General features: G+C 41.9%; 2 protein-coding genes across 5 annotated transcripts in view; both read right to left on the bottom strand.

Annotated features, from left to right (window-relative positions):
• LOC120553268 (peroxisomal succinyl-coenzyme A thioesterase-like) overlaps nucleotides 1-14882 on the bottom strand; it is a 35874-nt gene that overhangs the window by 15763 nt on the left and 5229 nt on the right. The window lies entirely within an intron of this gene.
• Nucleotides 930-14882, bottom strand: part of LOC120553270 (peroxisomal succinyl-coenzyme A thioesterase-like) — a 19257-nt gene continuing 5304 nt past the window's right edge. For all 3 annotated transcript variants that reach the window (XM_039791515.1, XM_039791514.1, XM_039791516.1), the window contains exons 2-11: nucleotides 12063-12268; nucleotides 11038-11137; nucleotides 10387-10577; nucleotides 9165-9328; nucleotides 8684-8803; nucleotides 8434-8507; nucleotides 7858-7951; nucleotides 4964-5044; nucleotides 4666-4804; nucleotides 930-1645 (exon numbers count right to left, since the gene is read on the bottom strand). In XM_039791515.1, the coding sequence (XP_039647449.1) occupies nucleotides 1521-1645; nucleotides 4666-4804; nucleotides 4964-5044; nucleotides 7858-7951; nucleotides 8434-8507; nucleotides 8684-8803; nucleotides 9165-9328; nucleotides 10387-10577; nucleotides 11038-11137; nucleotides 12063-12255 (1281 nt within the window). In that variant the 5' untranslated portion in view covers nucleotides 12256-12268 and the 3' untranslated portion in view covers nucleotides 930-1520. The remainder of the gene's footprint in view (nucleotides 1646-4665; nucleotides 4805-4963; nucleotides 5045-7857; nucleotides 7952-8433; nucleotides 8508-8683; nucleotides 8804-9164; nucleotides 9329-10386; nucleotides 10578-11037; nucleotides 11138-12062; nucleotides 12269-14882) is intronic.

Below are 14882 nucleotides of genomic sequence, written 5' to 3'. Positions count from 1 at the left end.
ACTACAAGAATAAAGTCACTATATTTCAGTAAATAATCCATCTGCACCATAGTCTGCTGTGCATTATGTGATTGCTCTGTTGATACGGTAGATGTCAGACCTTCTGACAGACACAGAGCCCCGTTTGGGACGCTGGTCTCTGAATGAGACAGTTTAGGGAAGTGGCTGTAGGCTACGCTGCTCTACATCGGAGGTGGAAACATAATACTACGCAGAAATAGGGACACATCTGCCGCAGCATACCCACAGCAGAGCGCGTCCATTATAAACCTGCAGCAGCTCCGTGTCTGTGCAGCTGCTCGTCTCTATTTCTACAGCAAGAGTGGACAATAAGCGACGCACAGGTCTGCTTCAGAGCTCCGTGTGTTTAAGTCTGACCCGTAGACTGGAAACGTCGCGTAATGAAAGGTTGACAAGTAAACGTGTGACTGAGGGGGCGCCCTAGGATGATCATGTTTAATGAACAGGTTTTATTTCGCTTGTCGTTCTAATTCTATTATTAATGAAAAGTAGACCTAAGGACGACACGGCGACCCCAGCACTTTTGACGCCCTAGGCAATCGCCTTGGTCGCCTATAGCAATCGCTGGCCCTGTGTGTTGTAAAGAGAGAGAATGGGAGAAGAAGTTTGTGTGAGGTGGACCTGATCACCACAGACCCATATCTTCTCAACTGTTGCTACTGTCATATGCTGCGCCTGCACTGTCTCTTGTGGCACATTATGTTTGGCACATTGTATGGGTCACTTCTTATATCATAACAAGGTAATACAATGTGTAATCAAGTGATGACTGATTAACAGTAATGTAAATGCTAAATGCCCTAATACCTGTTGATACTACAACAATAGAAAGTATAGGCTCTTAACCTTGCAGTTTTGCACATATCATGTAAGACTCAATTTCTCCATTTCTTTGCACAGAACTCTCCAGAAAAGTGCCATTTAATGGTTTATTTTTCAAAAAATAATTTCCCAGGCGAAACAAATCCCAATTTAACCCCTGAATATAAGGTAATAAATAATGATAGAGATTGTAGCACTCCAGGAAATAGTTTACAAAGTGGTTTACTAAATGTAGCCTATGGGTTCAACAGGGAAATGCACTGAGGCGCTACGGGAATGTATGAGAAGGAAATCGAGTCAGCCAATTGTGAACAAACTCGTCTTCGAGATGAACGTATTCTAACGCATTTTAGTCAATAAAATGTTAACACAATAGTACATATTTGACCATTAAATTGTAGACATTTTAAGGGAAGCTGAGCTTCCCTTGCAGTCTTAAAGAAATCGCCACTGTGTCAAAGGTTGAGGCTTGCAGATAATTAAACTAAAATGTATTGCTCGGAATGAAGAGGCACAATTTGAACAAAACGAACAACCTCAGCTGATCAGAAGAAAGGCACGTGGTCAACACAGTGAGGAACCAATGAACAGTAGTGTTAATGTACTAACATGGCCCAGTCACACAACACTCTGTGTTCCAGCAGTGATACGTTGGCGATCTGTGCTTGTGTAGTCATTCACATCTTGGCTTTGAGAGTTGGGCTGGAGTACAGATTCTGCTCCAGAAAAGCCAAGATATTCTTCCAGGAGTCTTCCTGAGCATCTGAATGGGGTTTGGTCTGTCCTCCCCACAGCAATATCACTGAGAACACAATGTTGTGTTTGAGAGAAGAGGAGGATTTGAATGCATATGTAAGGCAGAATAAAGTACATCAGGGTATTCTAAATAGTATTCCTTTCAGATATAATGTTACTGTATGTCTTGGGTAAGCACTGTTAAACATGTGTGCCACCCGCAAGCAATGACTGCAGTTTTTCTTCATAATAGATGCTCTGCCTGTTTTTACATTTAGCACTTGTACGGTACCACTTGATAGCCAAACTAAAGTGCATTAAAGGGGTGATAGAATGATTATATAGGGTATTTCACACTGTTCCTTATGGTCTCCTAATGGGGTATGTAACATTAGTTGGGCTGAAAATGGCTTGGTTGATATTTTATTGCCCCTTATGCATCCCTGTGTTTTGGCCCTATTTGTAACAAGAGCTTTTCTTCCAAATATGGTATGGTCATGAATATTTAGATGAGCTGCGCGCTGCTTGGTTGAGCCTTAGCCCCATACACACACGTAGAGACGCGCGCTGATTGGTTGAGCGAATCGCCAATACACACACATTAGAAACGCGACAGAATCTCATATTCAATCCAGACACTGCAAGGTTTCCTTACCAAATTCACTTCTGAGACTTTTTTATGCAAGAAATCAACTATATAAAGCTCAAATATGGGCCGTTTTATGAAAATGGATGGCTAATTGCAAATTTGGTAAAACTGTGTGCCTGCCTTCCTCTACAGACCCCGGCCTGCTGTGAGCTGATTGAGCTCTGGCAGCCCACAGCACCTCATACCCGCGCAAAGTCACCGTTTGGGCTAATGGACTACTACCAAACACCGCTGCCCTGACAGATCTCCAGGGCCTGCATCTCCTCTCTTCCTGCTAGCTAAATGGCCCGTGTGTGAGAGTGAGAGCGCGGTCAGCGAGCTTGTTACACCAGCAATCTCTTACCACATGTTACACACGTCACGCCACTTAGCTATACAACATATACCTAAATGTCTTATAAAGCTAACAACGGTGTCCGATTTCAAGTTAATGAATATTTGTGAGCTGTAAGGGTTTTGTTAGCTGCGACTGTCCCTTCAAACCTATGTGTACAGATTGCGGCTAGTTAGCTTCATTTTGGTCGTAATTCGAGTATATTTACAGTTTGAATTTCGTCACGCCACTTATATAACATCTAACTAAATGTTTTATTAAGCTAACAACGGTGTCCGATTTCAAGTTAATGAATATTTGTGAGCTGTAAGGGTTTCGTTAGCTGCGACTGTCCCTTCAAACCTATGTGTACAGATTGCGGCTAGTTAGCTTCATTTTGGTCGTAATTCGAGTATATTTACAGTTTGAATTTCGTCACGCCACTTATATAACATCTAACTAAATGTTTTATTAAGCTAAAAACGGTGTCCGATTTCAAGTTAATGAATATTTGTGACGCTGTAAGGGTTTTCGTTAGCTGCGACTGTCCCTTCAATCCTATGTGTACAGATTGCGGCTAGTTAGCTTCATTTTTGGTCGTAATTCGAGTATATTTACAGTTTGAATTTCGTCACGCAACTTATACAACATGTAACTATATGTTTTATAAAGCTAACAACGGTGTCCGATTTCAAGTTAATGAATATTTGTGAATTCCAGAGGAATTCTAAGAGGAGGCTAGCTAGCTCTCATTGATAGAGCTCCATCCAGCCGCAGGCTCTATCAATGAGACTCGCGGACAAGCGGCGTTTATTTCCCCAATCGTTTGTTTAAATAACTCAACACATTATAATTACACACATTAAAAGAGTAACTGGAACCTGTGGTAAGAGAATGCTGGCATAACAAGCTCGCTGACCGTGCTTTCACTCACATACACCGGGCATTTAGCTAGCTAGCAGGAAGAGGGGAGTTGCAGACCCTGGAGCTCAGTCAGAGCAGCGGCGTTTCGTAGTTCATTAGCCCAAAACGGTGACTTTGCGCGGGTATGAGGTGCTGTGGGCTGCCAGCCGTGACGGAGCTCCATCTACCTCACAGCAGGCCGGGGTCTGTGAAGGAAGGCAGGCCGGGCGGCGAGGCAGCTACACAGGCAGCACCGGCCTCTGAAGTCCGACACACAGTCGGACAAAATTTGCAATTAGACATACATTTTCGTTAAACGGCCCATATTTGACCTCTACATAGTTGATTTCTTGCATAAAAAAGTCTCAGAAGTGAATTTAATGGTAAAATAGCATATGAACAATGTATACATTTTCTGAGATCTGCACGACCTAGATTCAGAAGACTAACTGATCTCAGGTCAGTTGTGTAGCCTATGCAAATGTTGGGGCGTGACAAACACAGACTAGAGCCAAATGAGGAGGAGCCGCAATAGTTGACGTAAACTATGGGGCTCGTTGAGATTCGCCCGTTTTCAGAGGCAGTTTCAAATAGTGAGATTTGCAGAGAAAAGAGGTGTCAATGGGATTTAGAGGTTCTAGGTATGTCCTAGTTACCCACTAAACTGTCATTATTCAACTATGACAAGGTAAAATCAGTTTTGCATTTTATCACCCCTTTAAAAACAAGCTCTCCAGTAGATATCTAATTATCAGCTTGCGATTGTAAAACCCCAAAACAACAAAATCTGCCCATATACAGTATAGTTATTGATTTTTATTAAAAATCTCAAATGTTATTAGCGGTCAAACTCCTCCGCTTCCACTCTCTGTGTGTTGTCGTTCTAAAACTGTGTTCGCTTTGGGAAACAACAAGCTTCGAGCTAGTAAGCTATTTGCTGAAAATGGCAAGTTTTAAAGATATTTGGATCGTGCAACAAGGCAGGCCTGCTTGGTTCTTTCGGTGAGTGATTGTAAAGATTTACAAAGAATATGTTTACTATCTAACTGGAACAATTTGGGACCAATTAGTGGGATTGCTGTGGACGAAGTACACATGGCGATACACTGGTAAGAGCAAATGACGTTTAACATAGCTCACGTTACTGTCTTGTGTGAACAGCTAACTTAATTTAATATTTTATGTGGTGTTTTCTTTTGTCTTTTGACCCTGCAGAACTCACCTTTCTCTTTTGTGTCCTTTACAAACTTAGTAGCTCTGAAGTGAGGTGTGTATGGCGGCTCAATCAGATGTCCAGCATCAGGGTAGTGAAGTCTGGTCAGCAGGTGCAGGTTCCCTGCTGCACGCATCATCTGGGCCATCTGAGGGTCAAAGGTCAAATCAAAACAGCACAAACTGAATTCAGTTCTGTGGTTTTACAGTAGGTGTGAAACCCCCAAGCCCGATTTTTAGTACAAACATAACTGAGTTAGTAGATTTGAGCCTTTATTTTTCAGTTCTTTGATGGTGGCTTAACTCACATCGTCAGCAGACTCCACTGTGGCCCAGTTCTGATCATCATGGCCGTTCACCAACATAATTGGACAGTTTATTCTCCCCACCTTGAAAGAAATGACCAGAAAGAACGACTTTAATGTGGGCTTGTAGAATAAACCAATATGAGTCAAGGGCCCTATTTTAATTGCACAAACGCAAGAACAAAAAGGCTGGGAGAAGTGGAATATACAGATCAAAGGGAGTGGTGATTAATACCAGTCCTGCTACCTGCAGAAGTTTTCAGATGACTTTCTGTAATTGTCTCAGCAGCAGTGTGGTGGACAGTTTTGTGAAGTGCAGCACAACATCATAAACAGTTGGTGTTGGACTCTAGGAAGCAAATGACCCGCCCAAACCCAGTCAGCATCAGGAGAACAGAGGTGGACACTGTCAAGGAGTTTATGTACCACACTAGACAATAATGGTGTTTTTCCATTACATGGTACCTGCTCAACTCGCCTCGACTCTACTCACGTTTTTTGGTTTTCCATTATGAAAAAGGTCCCTGGTACCTGCCGACAGGTAAAACCAGCGGACTGCTGATTGGTCGGAGAAAATCATCACTAATCACGGCGTCATCATTCCTAGCGACAGACGGGGGCGTCCTGAACAAACCTGCCATTTTTAAATAGTGTTTTTTTTTTTGCTGCCTCCAGCTTCTTTTGAAACAAAATTTGTCTTCTGGCTGTGTCAACAGCCACATGCCGAGAATCAAAAACACAACATGGAAACTGGGAGGTTGGGACAAAGGTTACCGGAATCTCCACTGTTCTGTCTCCTGGGAGATGGCACACTTTTGCCACAAGGAGTCAACAAAGGACAGCATGCGCTAATAACCGCAGGAACTGAGTGTGTGTGTGTGTGTGTGTGTGTGTGTGTGTGTGTGTGTGTGTGTGTGTGTGTGTGTGTGTGTGTGTGTGTGTGTGTGTGTGTGTGTGTGTGTGTGTGTGTGTGTGTGTGTGTGTGTGTGTGTGTGTGTGTGTGTGTGTAGACAAGAAAACAAGGGCTAGATTCCCTAACAGACATGCAGACACATAAACAGACAATACAGTACAGACAACAGTACAATATTCCTAGTACTTCAAGGATCTTTTGATTTTGTTTATGGGCTTGATAACCATTTTTTTTATTGAAGATTTAAAATGAAAGTAGGAGGAGCTCAAAAATTTAAGGTTGGAAGGTAAGCCATTCCACAAGACAGCTGCCGAGTATAGGAAGTACTATAGTACTTTCCCATACAGCTCTTAAAACAGCAGGGCCTGTAATCTGTGGAACTCCCCCTGGTGGAATAGCTATGCATATCACTAATTTTTGAAAAGTAATTACATAAATACTTGGGTGCAGGTTATTTCTTATTTTATAAACTAAACCGAGTTTAAGTTGGGAAACTCTCTCCTCCACTCTGAGCCACCTAAGACTGGAGAAATTGTCAGGGAGAAGATGAGTTCTAGGATGGAGTTTAAGGACCACTCTGATCAGTTTATTTTGACAGATCTGTAGCTTGTCTTTGAGGCTTTTAGTAGTGCCTGTATACCAAGAAGTACAGGCATAGTCAAGATGGCATTGAACAAGAGCATCAGCCAGGATTTTCAAGGTGTTACTATCTAAGAGGCTGGATATTCTTGCCAGGAACTTAGTCCTTTGGCTTACCTTTGAGATAATTTTTCAGGCCATAAACTCCCCTGATAGTTTGTTGTCCAGTATACAGCCCAAGTAAGTGACCGTAATTTCAACATCACCTACGACTACCCTAAACCCCATAGACTTTTTCAGTTTAACTCTGGACCCAAAAAGAATTGACTTTGTTTTGCCCAGGTGGACAGACCGCTTGTTGTCTGTTAACCAAGCACTGAGGTTAAGGAGCTCTAAACTAAGCAACCTTCCCACCTCTGATTTCTCTTTATGAGAGACTAAAATAGCTGAATCATCTGCAAATAAAAACAAATTACAAGTTATGGCAGATGGCATGTCATTAACCTATAACAAAAAAAAAAGAGAGGACCCCAAATGCTCCCCTGGGGAACGCCACACATTAATTTAATTTAATCTACCACCTGTTCTCTGCCAACCAGGTATGACCTCACCCACTGCAGAGATGTACGAGAAAATCCCAGAGCTTTGAGTTTGTTCAAAAGGATATCATACTGAACCGTATCAAAGGCCTTTTGAAGGTCTATTAACACCATGCCACAAAAGTTCCCCTTATCTACCTATTTCCTAATAAAATCTGAAAGATAAAGCAGATGGGTATCAGTGGAATGGGCTTTTCTAAAGCCTGATTGAAAGTCAAATAAAAGGTTCTGCTCTGCTAAATAACTGTCTATTTGCTCATAAATAATCCTTTCAACAATTTTTGATATTGAACAAAGGATAGATACAGGGCGGATATTTCCAGGATCAGATTTATATAAAGGTATCACTCTTGCCACCTAGAGCTGGTACTAGTGGGTAAGCGCCATAAGACTCTGTACAAGAAAGGCCAGAGCGGCCTGTATTTTCAACTTCAGATCTTTCAACTTCTGCTGAATAATGGTGCAGATGGTTCACTCTGTCAAGGCCAGTGTCATCTTCTACGCTGTAGTGTGCTGGGGCAGGAGGGTAAAAGCAGCCGATGCTAAAATACTAAATAAGATCATCGGGAAAGCTAAGGAAGGGAGTGGAACTGGAGTTTTTGGTGGAGGTGACAAAGAGGAGGATGCTAAGGCAACTATTCAGTATTATGGACAGTGGCTCTAATCCCCTACAAGTATCAGAAATTAATTTGTTTACAAGTCAACTGTGAAACTGTTGTGCTGTGTGATCAACAAAAGGCTGATATCTGTTTAAGCAAATCAATACAGTGTAATCCTTGTGTGTTATGAGTGCAACGTGTACTTACGTCTATTTTGTGTGTGGGATCATCAGGAATCGGTAGACCCATATCTCGCCATATCTCATAGTTGTTCTCATCCAGGCGTATCTTGGGAGATTTCCTGCCATCACAAGTAATTCTTCCCATTAGTCCAACTGTAGTCTATATCCTTGACGTTCCACATCCGGGATTGCTCCGGTACCGCAAGAAATTTCGCCGGATGCATGTCTACCTTCCACTTTCTTTGTGTTTGAATTTTAAACTCTGGTGCATTTCTGAGGACTATGGTTAACTGCTCCTCAGAGCTCTGCAGGGTAAATTGAGACAGCTAGCTAGACTATCTGTCCAATCTGAGTGTTCTCTCGCACGACTATTTTACAGCGGCTCCGTGCGGAGCATAGCGCCGCCCATGACGATTGTGATTGGTTTAAAGAAATGCCAATAACCAAGAGCACGTTTTTCTCCTATCCTGGAATGCTGTGTGGACTAGCCAGACCCTCCTCCTCTCCGCAGCGTGTGGCTGGTCTGGCAAAGTGAGACTAGTCTAACTGTGACACTTTGTGTACTGTATTTATGTTACTGACAGAATAGCAGAATACTTACATGTTCAATGCTTCTTTGATGGTCATCCCCCGTGGAAAAAGGTGGTTGCCGCTGATACAAACACAACAGGAAGGCTGGAACAAAACACAACGATACACCCTGAGACACTTGACATTTATCTGTGTGCTATCAGGGCCCAGATTTCTGCAGATTTTCAATATTTAAACCTGCCCGATGTGCCACATGGTTTAACAGCCACATATTCAAGGATAAATAAAAAGGAACAAGATATCTTGCATGTGTCACTCACCTTGATAACGCTGCTCTCCGCTGCCAACAGAATGGTCAAAACAGCGCCGAGGGAAAGACCAAAAATTCCAACTTTGTCCGGCATCACTTGAGGATGGTATTTCACGATATTAAATGCTGTCTGTGCAGAAGTAGATAAGTTAAGAAAATATTTATCTTTTTACTTTTTAAGGCAGTTCTACCAGCTACTTCCTTCACCAAGAGGGTGTGTGTGTGTGTGTGTGTGTGTGTGTGTGTGTGTGTGTGTGTGTGTGTGTGTGTGTGTGTTTGTCTCTCTTAGTGAGTACTAGTAAGTTTCAGACCAATCTCTGTGCCACCGTGGTCGATGAGCAGCAGCAGGGATTTGAATATGGTAATTTGTAATTTACATCTTCTGTTCTGTTCTGACAGAAGTATATCAGATTAGAATGGCTTCATTATTCATACATGTGAGGTTAGCATTTGACACTTATATGAATAGAATATTAATAACCAACACAAACCTCAAAATAGTTGAACTCGAAGTCTGCCGACTTCATCTCCCCAGGGGCAAAATACTCCAGCGCCAAAGAAGCATAACCATGAGACCCCAGCAGGGCTGAACGATACTCCACCAGCCCTCCACCACCCCCCCACATATCCAACATACCGGGGAAGGGACCTGGACCTGAGGCAGGGACAAACAGATCATAACTTTAAAGATACCATTCATTAATCATGCCAAAAGACTTTTGGACTGGGATAAGAACATAAGAAGCTGGGTCCAGACTAGTTTAAAGGTGCCCTGCCATACAAAACCGTTTTTACTTGCATTTTCTGAAATACGTTAGGTCCATATGTGTTTGTGTTATGTTGTGAATGTGAAAATGAACTTCCACCTCCTTTGTCAGCTCTAGCCACTGAAAAGAAATAAGCAGAGAAATCGGGCCAATTACAAAAGCTGGTCAGTCTTTTTTTTCAGTTGGAATGGGTAAAGGATTCTGACAGCCAGGCTCTCATTGGCTTGCTGTTAGCCAATCAGATTCAAACAGCTTAGCTGGTTGAGTCTTCCTGCAGGCTTTCTATATACCATGGCTTGAAACAAGGTAACCAAGGTAGCCAATTTTTTCCACAAAAAATGTTACCGAGTCCATGGTAGAACTTCAGACATTACCACAAAGTAATGAAATACGTGTGGCAGGGCACCTTTAATGATAACCAGACAGATTATTTTAAGAGGTTGGAAGAATTGTTTATTGCGGCATTTGAAACAATGATATATAAACGGTTTGCCAGATTGGAGGTCTTAACTTGAAAATGGGGAAAGTACCTGAGTTTTCTGGAGCTTTGTGCTGAAGAGAGACACGTATGATGGATTTATGGTGTTGTCATTTATACACGTGTTCAATTGGATTATATTATATTTTGTTAAACCGACTTATCCATGTGAGTCAGTTCCACATTCATACCTGAAAGCTGCCCAGTATAACGACAATCTGACTCACTTCTTTAACCCTTAGGCCACCACTGCCCCAAATATTGTGGTTACCGTGTCATCTTTTCTTGTTTTGTGTCTGGGTGGATGGTGATAACAAAAACTGTATGTTTTGTGTGTCATGTTTAACTAGAAATTGTTAATCATTAAAAAAAGAAATCATGCCCAAAAATTAACAAAGAATGTCTCTTTAAAGACCAACAAAAGGAAGAAAAGATGAGGAAGTAGTTTTTCAGGTAATGCACGTGTACCTGGAGGTAGAAACAGAGTCCCTCGCACTCCCTTCTCTCTGATTTGGATCCTCTGGACCCCTGGAGCCATGTACCATCTCTCTGTGAGCGACGAGGCCAGAGGAGCCTGCTCCCTGAAGCCCTCCACTACATGTCCCCTGTAGACGGAGATGTTGACCAGCAGGGGGCTGCAGACGTTCCTCCTCCTCAACCTGACAGAGAGACAAGAGATTCAGGTGTGTTATGTTAGCAGCGGCTAATGTAGCCTTGAGCCTGCAGAAGAGAAGAGGAGCGGGCTACAGAGGTCTGGTAAGTTCACTTCTTTCCAACACCACATCCCCAGATTTCTCTTGATATTTTTGGGAGCTTTTGAACTGTTGGTCAGAAAAATATATATATTTGAAGACGTCAGTTTGGAGCTTTAGTAAACTGTTTCCCTTTTTCACATTTCTGACGAGGGTTGTTAACAATTGAATATAACAAAAATGTTATCCAGGGTTTTCTGTTTGTGGTTAAGTACAAATAATTAATAAGAGATCCACTGTGAGGACAGAGAATCATGTGCAGGGGTTATCTGATAACATTCATCATTCCAGAGGTAAATAAGACAATTGTGTTTCAGGTGATATTGCCCAGCTCTAGTCTGCAGCTTCACAGCCCTTTATGTATTACCTGAGGCCTTCACGGCTGCCTGGGACGGGACGCATACTCCACAACAAACCCATGGCTTCTTTTCCTGTGTACGTTCCCCCAAAACTCAAATCATCTGTAACTACAAAAGCATTAAAATGTCAACATAACAAAATATACAAAATTTTCAACAAGCATAAATTAGCTGTAAAGTGATGCACAAACAGCAAACATCTGAGGAACGTATATGGGTTTGGCATGAGGCCGCTCACTACACACATCAGGCATCAGCACACTCAAAATATGACCTGGCGGTTGTATGCATCCGCCAACCAGTCAAGTTGCAGTTTACATCCATGTCCAAGCAATTTAATAAAAGTCATTAAAGCTGCAGTGGGTAGAATAAAAGTAAAAAACAGCAGAATTTGAAGTTCTGTAGAGTGAGACCTCTTCCTGCAGCTGTCCCTCCCCCCTCTCTGTTGCACAGGCAATGCGCAGAACAGCAAATAGCAGCGCTCTCTCTCTGAAATGACCTGTGATTGGCCGATCTCACATCAGATTAACTAAAATGAGGAGGAGGTGCAGGAGCAGTCTGGTTTTCTAGCCCAAATGAATTACAATCTGATGAAAGATTATTATGGAATTGTTGTCCAATGACATCATAAAAGGGCCACCTACCACAACTTTTAAGTGCATTTTTTGGCAAAACATGGATTCATGTACACATGGACACATCTTCAATCCGGCAGTACAGAAGACATATACAGTACAATGCAGCGTTTCAAGGTGGGCACCCAAGATTAGTATCACATAGAATAGAACAGAAGAGAATAGAATGAATGTTCTTCATTGTCATTGTCATGTACAACGAAATTGCGTGTAGTCTTATCAGTGTCACCAATTCAGTATCCGACCAAATGTCTCCCCTTCTGTTTCTGAGTTATGGCATTGAATATTATGATGTCACGAAGACGTTGACCTTTGACCTTTCAGATATAAAATGCCATCACTTCATCACCTTTGTGTGAAAAAATTTGTTTAAGGAGATAAAAAGGAAGAGAACCCACCAGACACGGTTCCTCTGTGATTACTGGTGTAGTGGCCGTAGGCCTCCCAGTAGTACTTGTCCTCACACTGGTGGAGGGAGTGAAGTGTCACTGGACATCCCGGAGGCAGATTCTTCACCACCACCTTGAAATTCTCATCGACCAGAGCCCGACTGGGGAACACAGAGAGCATCGGAGCCACAGTGTTGGACATGGTTGATAATTGTCTGTGGAGAAATGAAAACACATGCACGAGTTATGTTTTATCAAGTGTAGGGGTTTAGTTATTTATGTTGTTAGTGTTTCACCATTATAGGTCATTTTGTTTTGTTTATATATATATATATATATATATATATATATATATATATATATATATATATATTATATATATATATATATATATATATATATATATTTTTTATATATATATATATATATATATATATATTATATATATATATATATAATATATATATATATATATATATATTTATATATATATATATACACACACACACACACACACACACAGAGATGGGAAGAAACAAAGTACAAATACTTCGTTAATGTACTCAAGTAGATCTTTCAGATACAAAAAGTAAGGAAATTTGTGTATGGTAGATTATTTATTTGTGGTAACAATGCTTTTTGGCAATAAATCAAAATACCATTGGAAAGCCTGTTTAGTTCCCTTTCAAACGGTGCCCCATTTGTAAGAAACTTGCATTTGTGGGATGAGCAGCAGCGCTGAGTATGTTGGTTGCGCCCATGAAAAATCTGCCAAATCTTCTCTGCCATTGCCAAACATATGCAACAAGTGCACTGGAACCTGAACATGTGGAGGAACGTTATGTTCAGTGAGGAGTCCAGATTCTGCCTACAGCAGTTGGATCAAAGTGTGGAGAGAGAACGCTATGATGATTGCTGCACCGATAGAGTAACACCTTTTGGTGGAGGCAGTGTGATGGTGTGGGGCGGCATCTCCCTCACTGGAAAAACGAGGCTTGTCATCATTGGAGGCAATCTCAATGCAGAGAGATATAGAGATGAGATTCTGCAACCAGTGGCTATCCCATATCCCCACAGTCTGGGACCGAACTCTATCCTCCAAGATGACAACGCTCGCCCCCACAGGGCGGGTTTATCAAAGACTACCTCCAGAACGTGGGAGTGGAGAGGATGGAATGGCCTGCCAGCAGTCCTGACATCAACCCCATTGAACACTTGTAGGATCAGCTTGGGCGTGCTGTTCGTGCCAGAGTGACCAACACAACCACGTTGGCTGACTTGCGACAAATGCTGGTTGAAGAATGGGATGCCATCCCACAGCAGTGTGTGACCAGGCTGGTGACCAGCATGAGGAGGAGGGGCCAGGCTGTTGTGGCTGTGTATGGTTCTTCCACATGCTACTGAGGCTCCTGTTTGTGAAATGAATAAATTGTTAAATTGCCAATATGTCTTGTTTCTTCAAACTTCAATCATCCAATCCACCAAACGAGTCAATGGCAGAATAAGCTGTTTGGCAATGGCAGAGAAGATTTGTCAAATTTTTCATGGGCACAACCCACATACTCAGCGCTGCTGCTCATCCCACAAATGCATGTCTCTTACAAATGGGGCACCATTTGTAAGGGAACTAAACAGGCTTTCCAATGGGATAAGATTTATTGCCTAAAAGCATTGTTACCACAGATAAATAATCTACCAAACACAAATTTCCTTACTTCTTGTGCAGTTTATATATATATAAGTTTGGACACCTTCTCATTCAATGCGTTCTTTTTATTTTCATGACTATTTACATTGTAGATTCTCACTGAAGGCATCAAAACTATGAATGACCACATGTGGAATTATGTACTTAACAAAAAAGTGTGAAGTAACTGAAAACATGTCTTATATTTTAGATTCCTCAAAGTAGCCACCCTTTGCTTTTTTGATAGCGCTGCAAACCCTTGGTGTTCTCTCAATGAGCTTCATGAGGTAGTCACCTGAATGGTTTTCACTTCACAGGTGTGCTTTGTCAGGGTTAATTAGTGGAATTATTTCCCTTATTAATGGGGTTGGGACCATCAGTTGTGTTGTGCAGAAGTCAGGTTGATACAGCCGACAGCCCTATTGGACAACTGTTAGAATTCATATTATGGCAAGAACCAATCAGCTAAGTAAAGAGAAACGAGTGGCCATCATTACTTTAACAAATGAAGGTCAGTCAGTCCGGAAAATTGCGAAAACTTTGAATGTGTCCCCAAGTGCAGTCGCAAAAACTGACCCAGGAAAGGAAGACCAAGAGTCACCTCTGCTGCTGAGGATAAGTTCATCCGAGTCACCAGCCTCAGAAAACGCAAGTTAACAGCAGCTCAGATTAGAGACCAGATGAATGCCACACAGAGTTCTAGCAGCAGACACATCTCTAGAACAATTGTTAAGAGGAGACTGCGCGGATCAGGGGTCTCATTTATAAACGTGGTGTACGCACAAAACGGGGCTGAAAACGTGCGTACGCCACTTCCCACGCAAGGGTTGTGATTTATAAAAAACAAACTTGACGGGAGAATGTGCGGTCCTCCACGTAAACTCTGACCCATGCGTACGCACATTTTGGAGACAAAATAGGAATTGGCGACGCAGATGGTGAGGTGGTGAACTGAAGTCAGACTGCAGAAAGTACATGGTTAGGCTACTCTTAATATGTTTAAGTATTAAAAAATAATGCCTCACGCACATTTCTTCACACCATATGAAGATTAAATCCAGCAGTGTTATTTGCGCTTGTACTGAGTGATAATTGTTCCATAAACACCTCAAACTCAAATCTTAAATAAAAACTCTGTCTTA

Source organism: Perca fluviatilis, chromosome 23, assembly GCF_010015445.1.
Source record: "Perca fluviatilis chromosome 23, GENO_Pfluv_1.0, whole genome shotgun sequence".
Lineage (NCBI taxonomy): Eukaryota > Metazoa > Chordata > Actinopteri > Perciformes > Percidae > Perca > Perca fluviatilis.
Note: the sequence above shows the minus strand (reverse complement) of the source record. Positions and strands in the feature narration are given on the sequence as shown.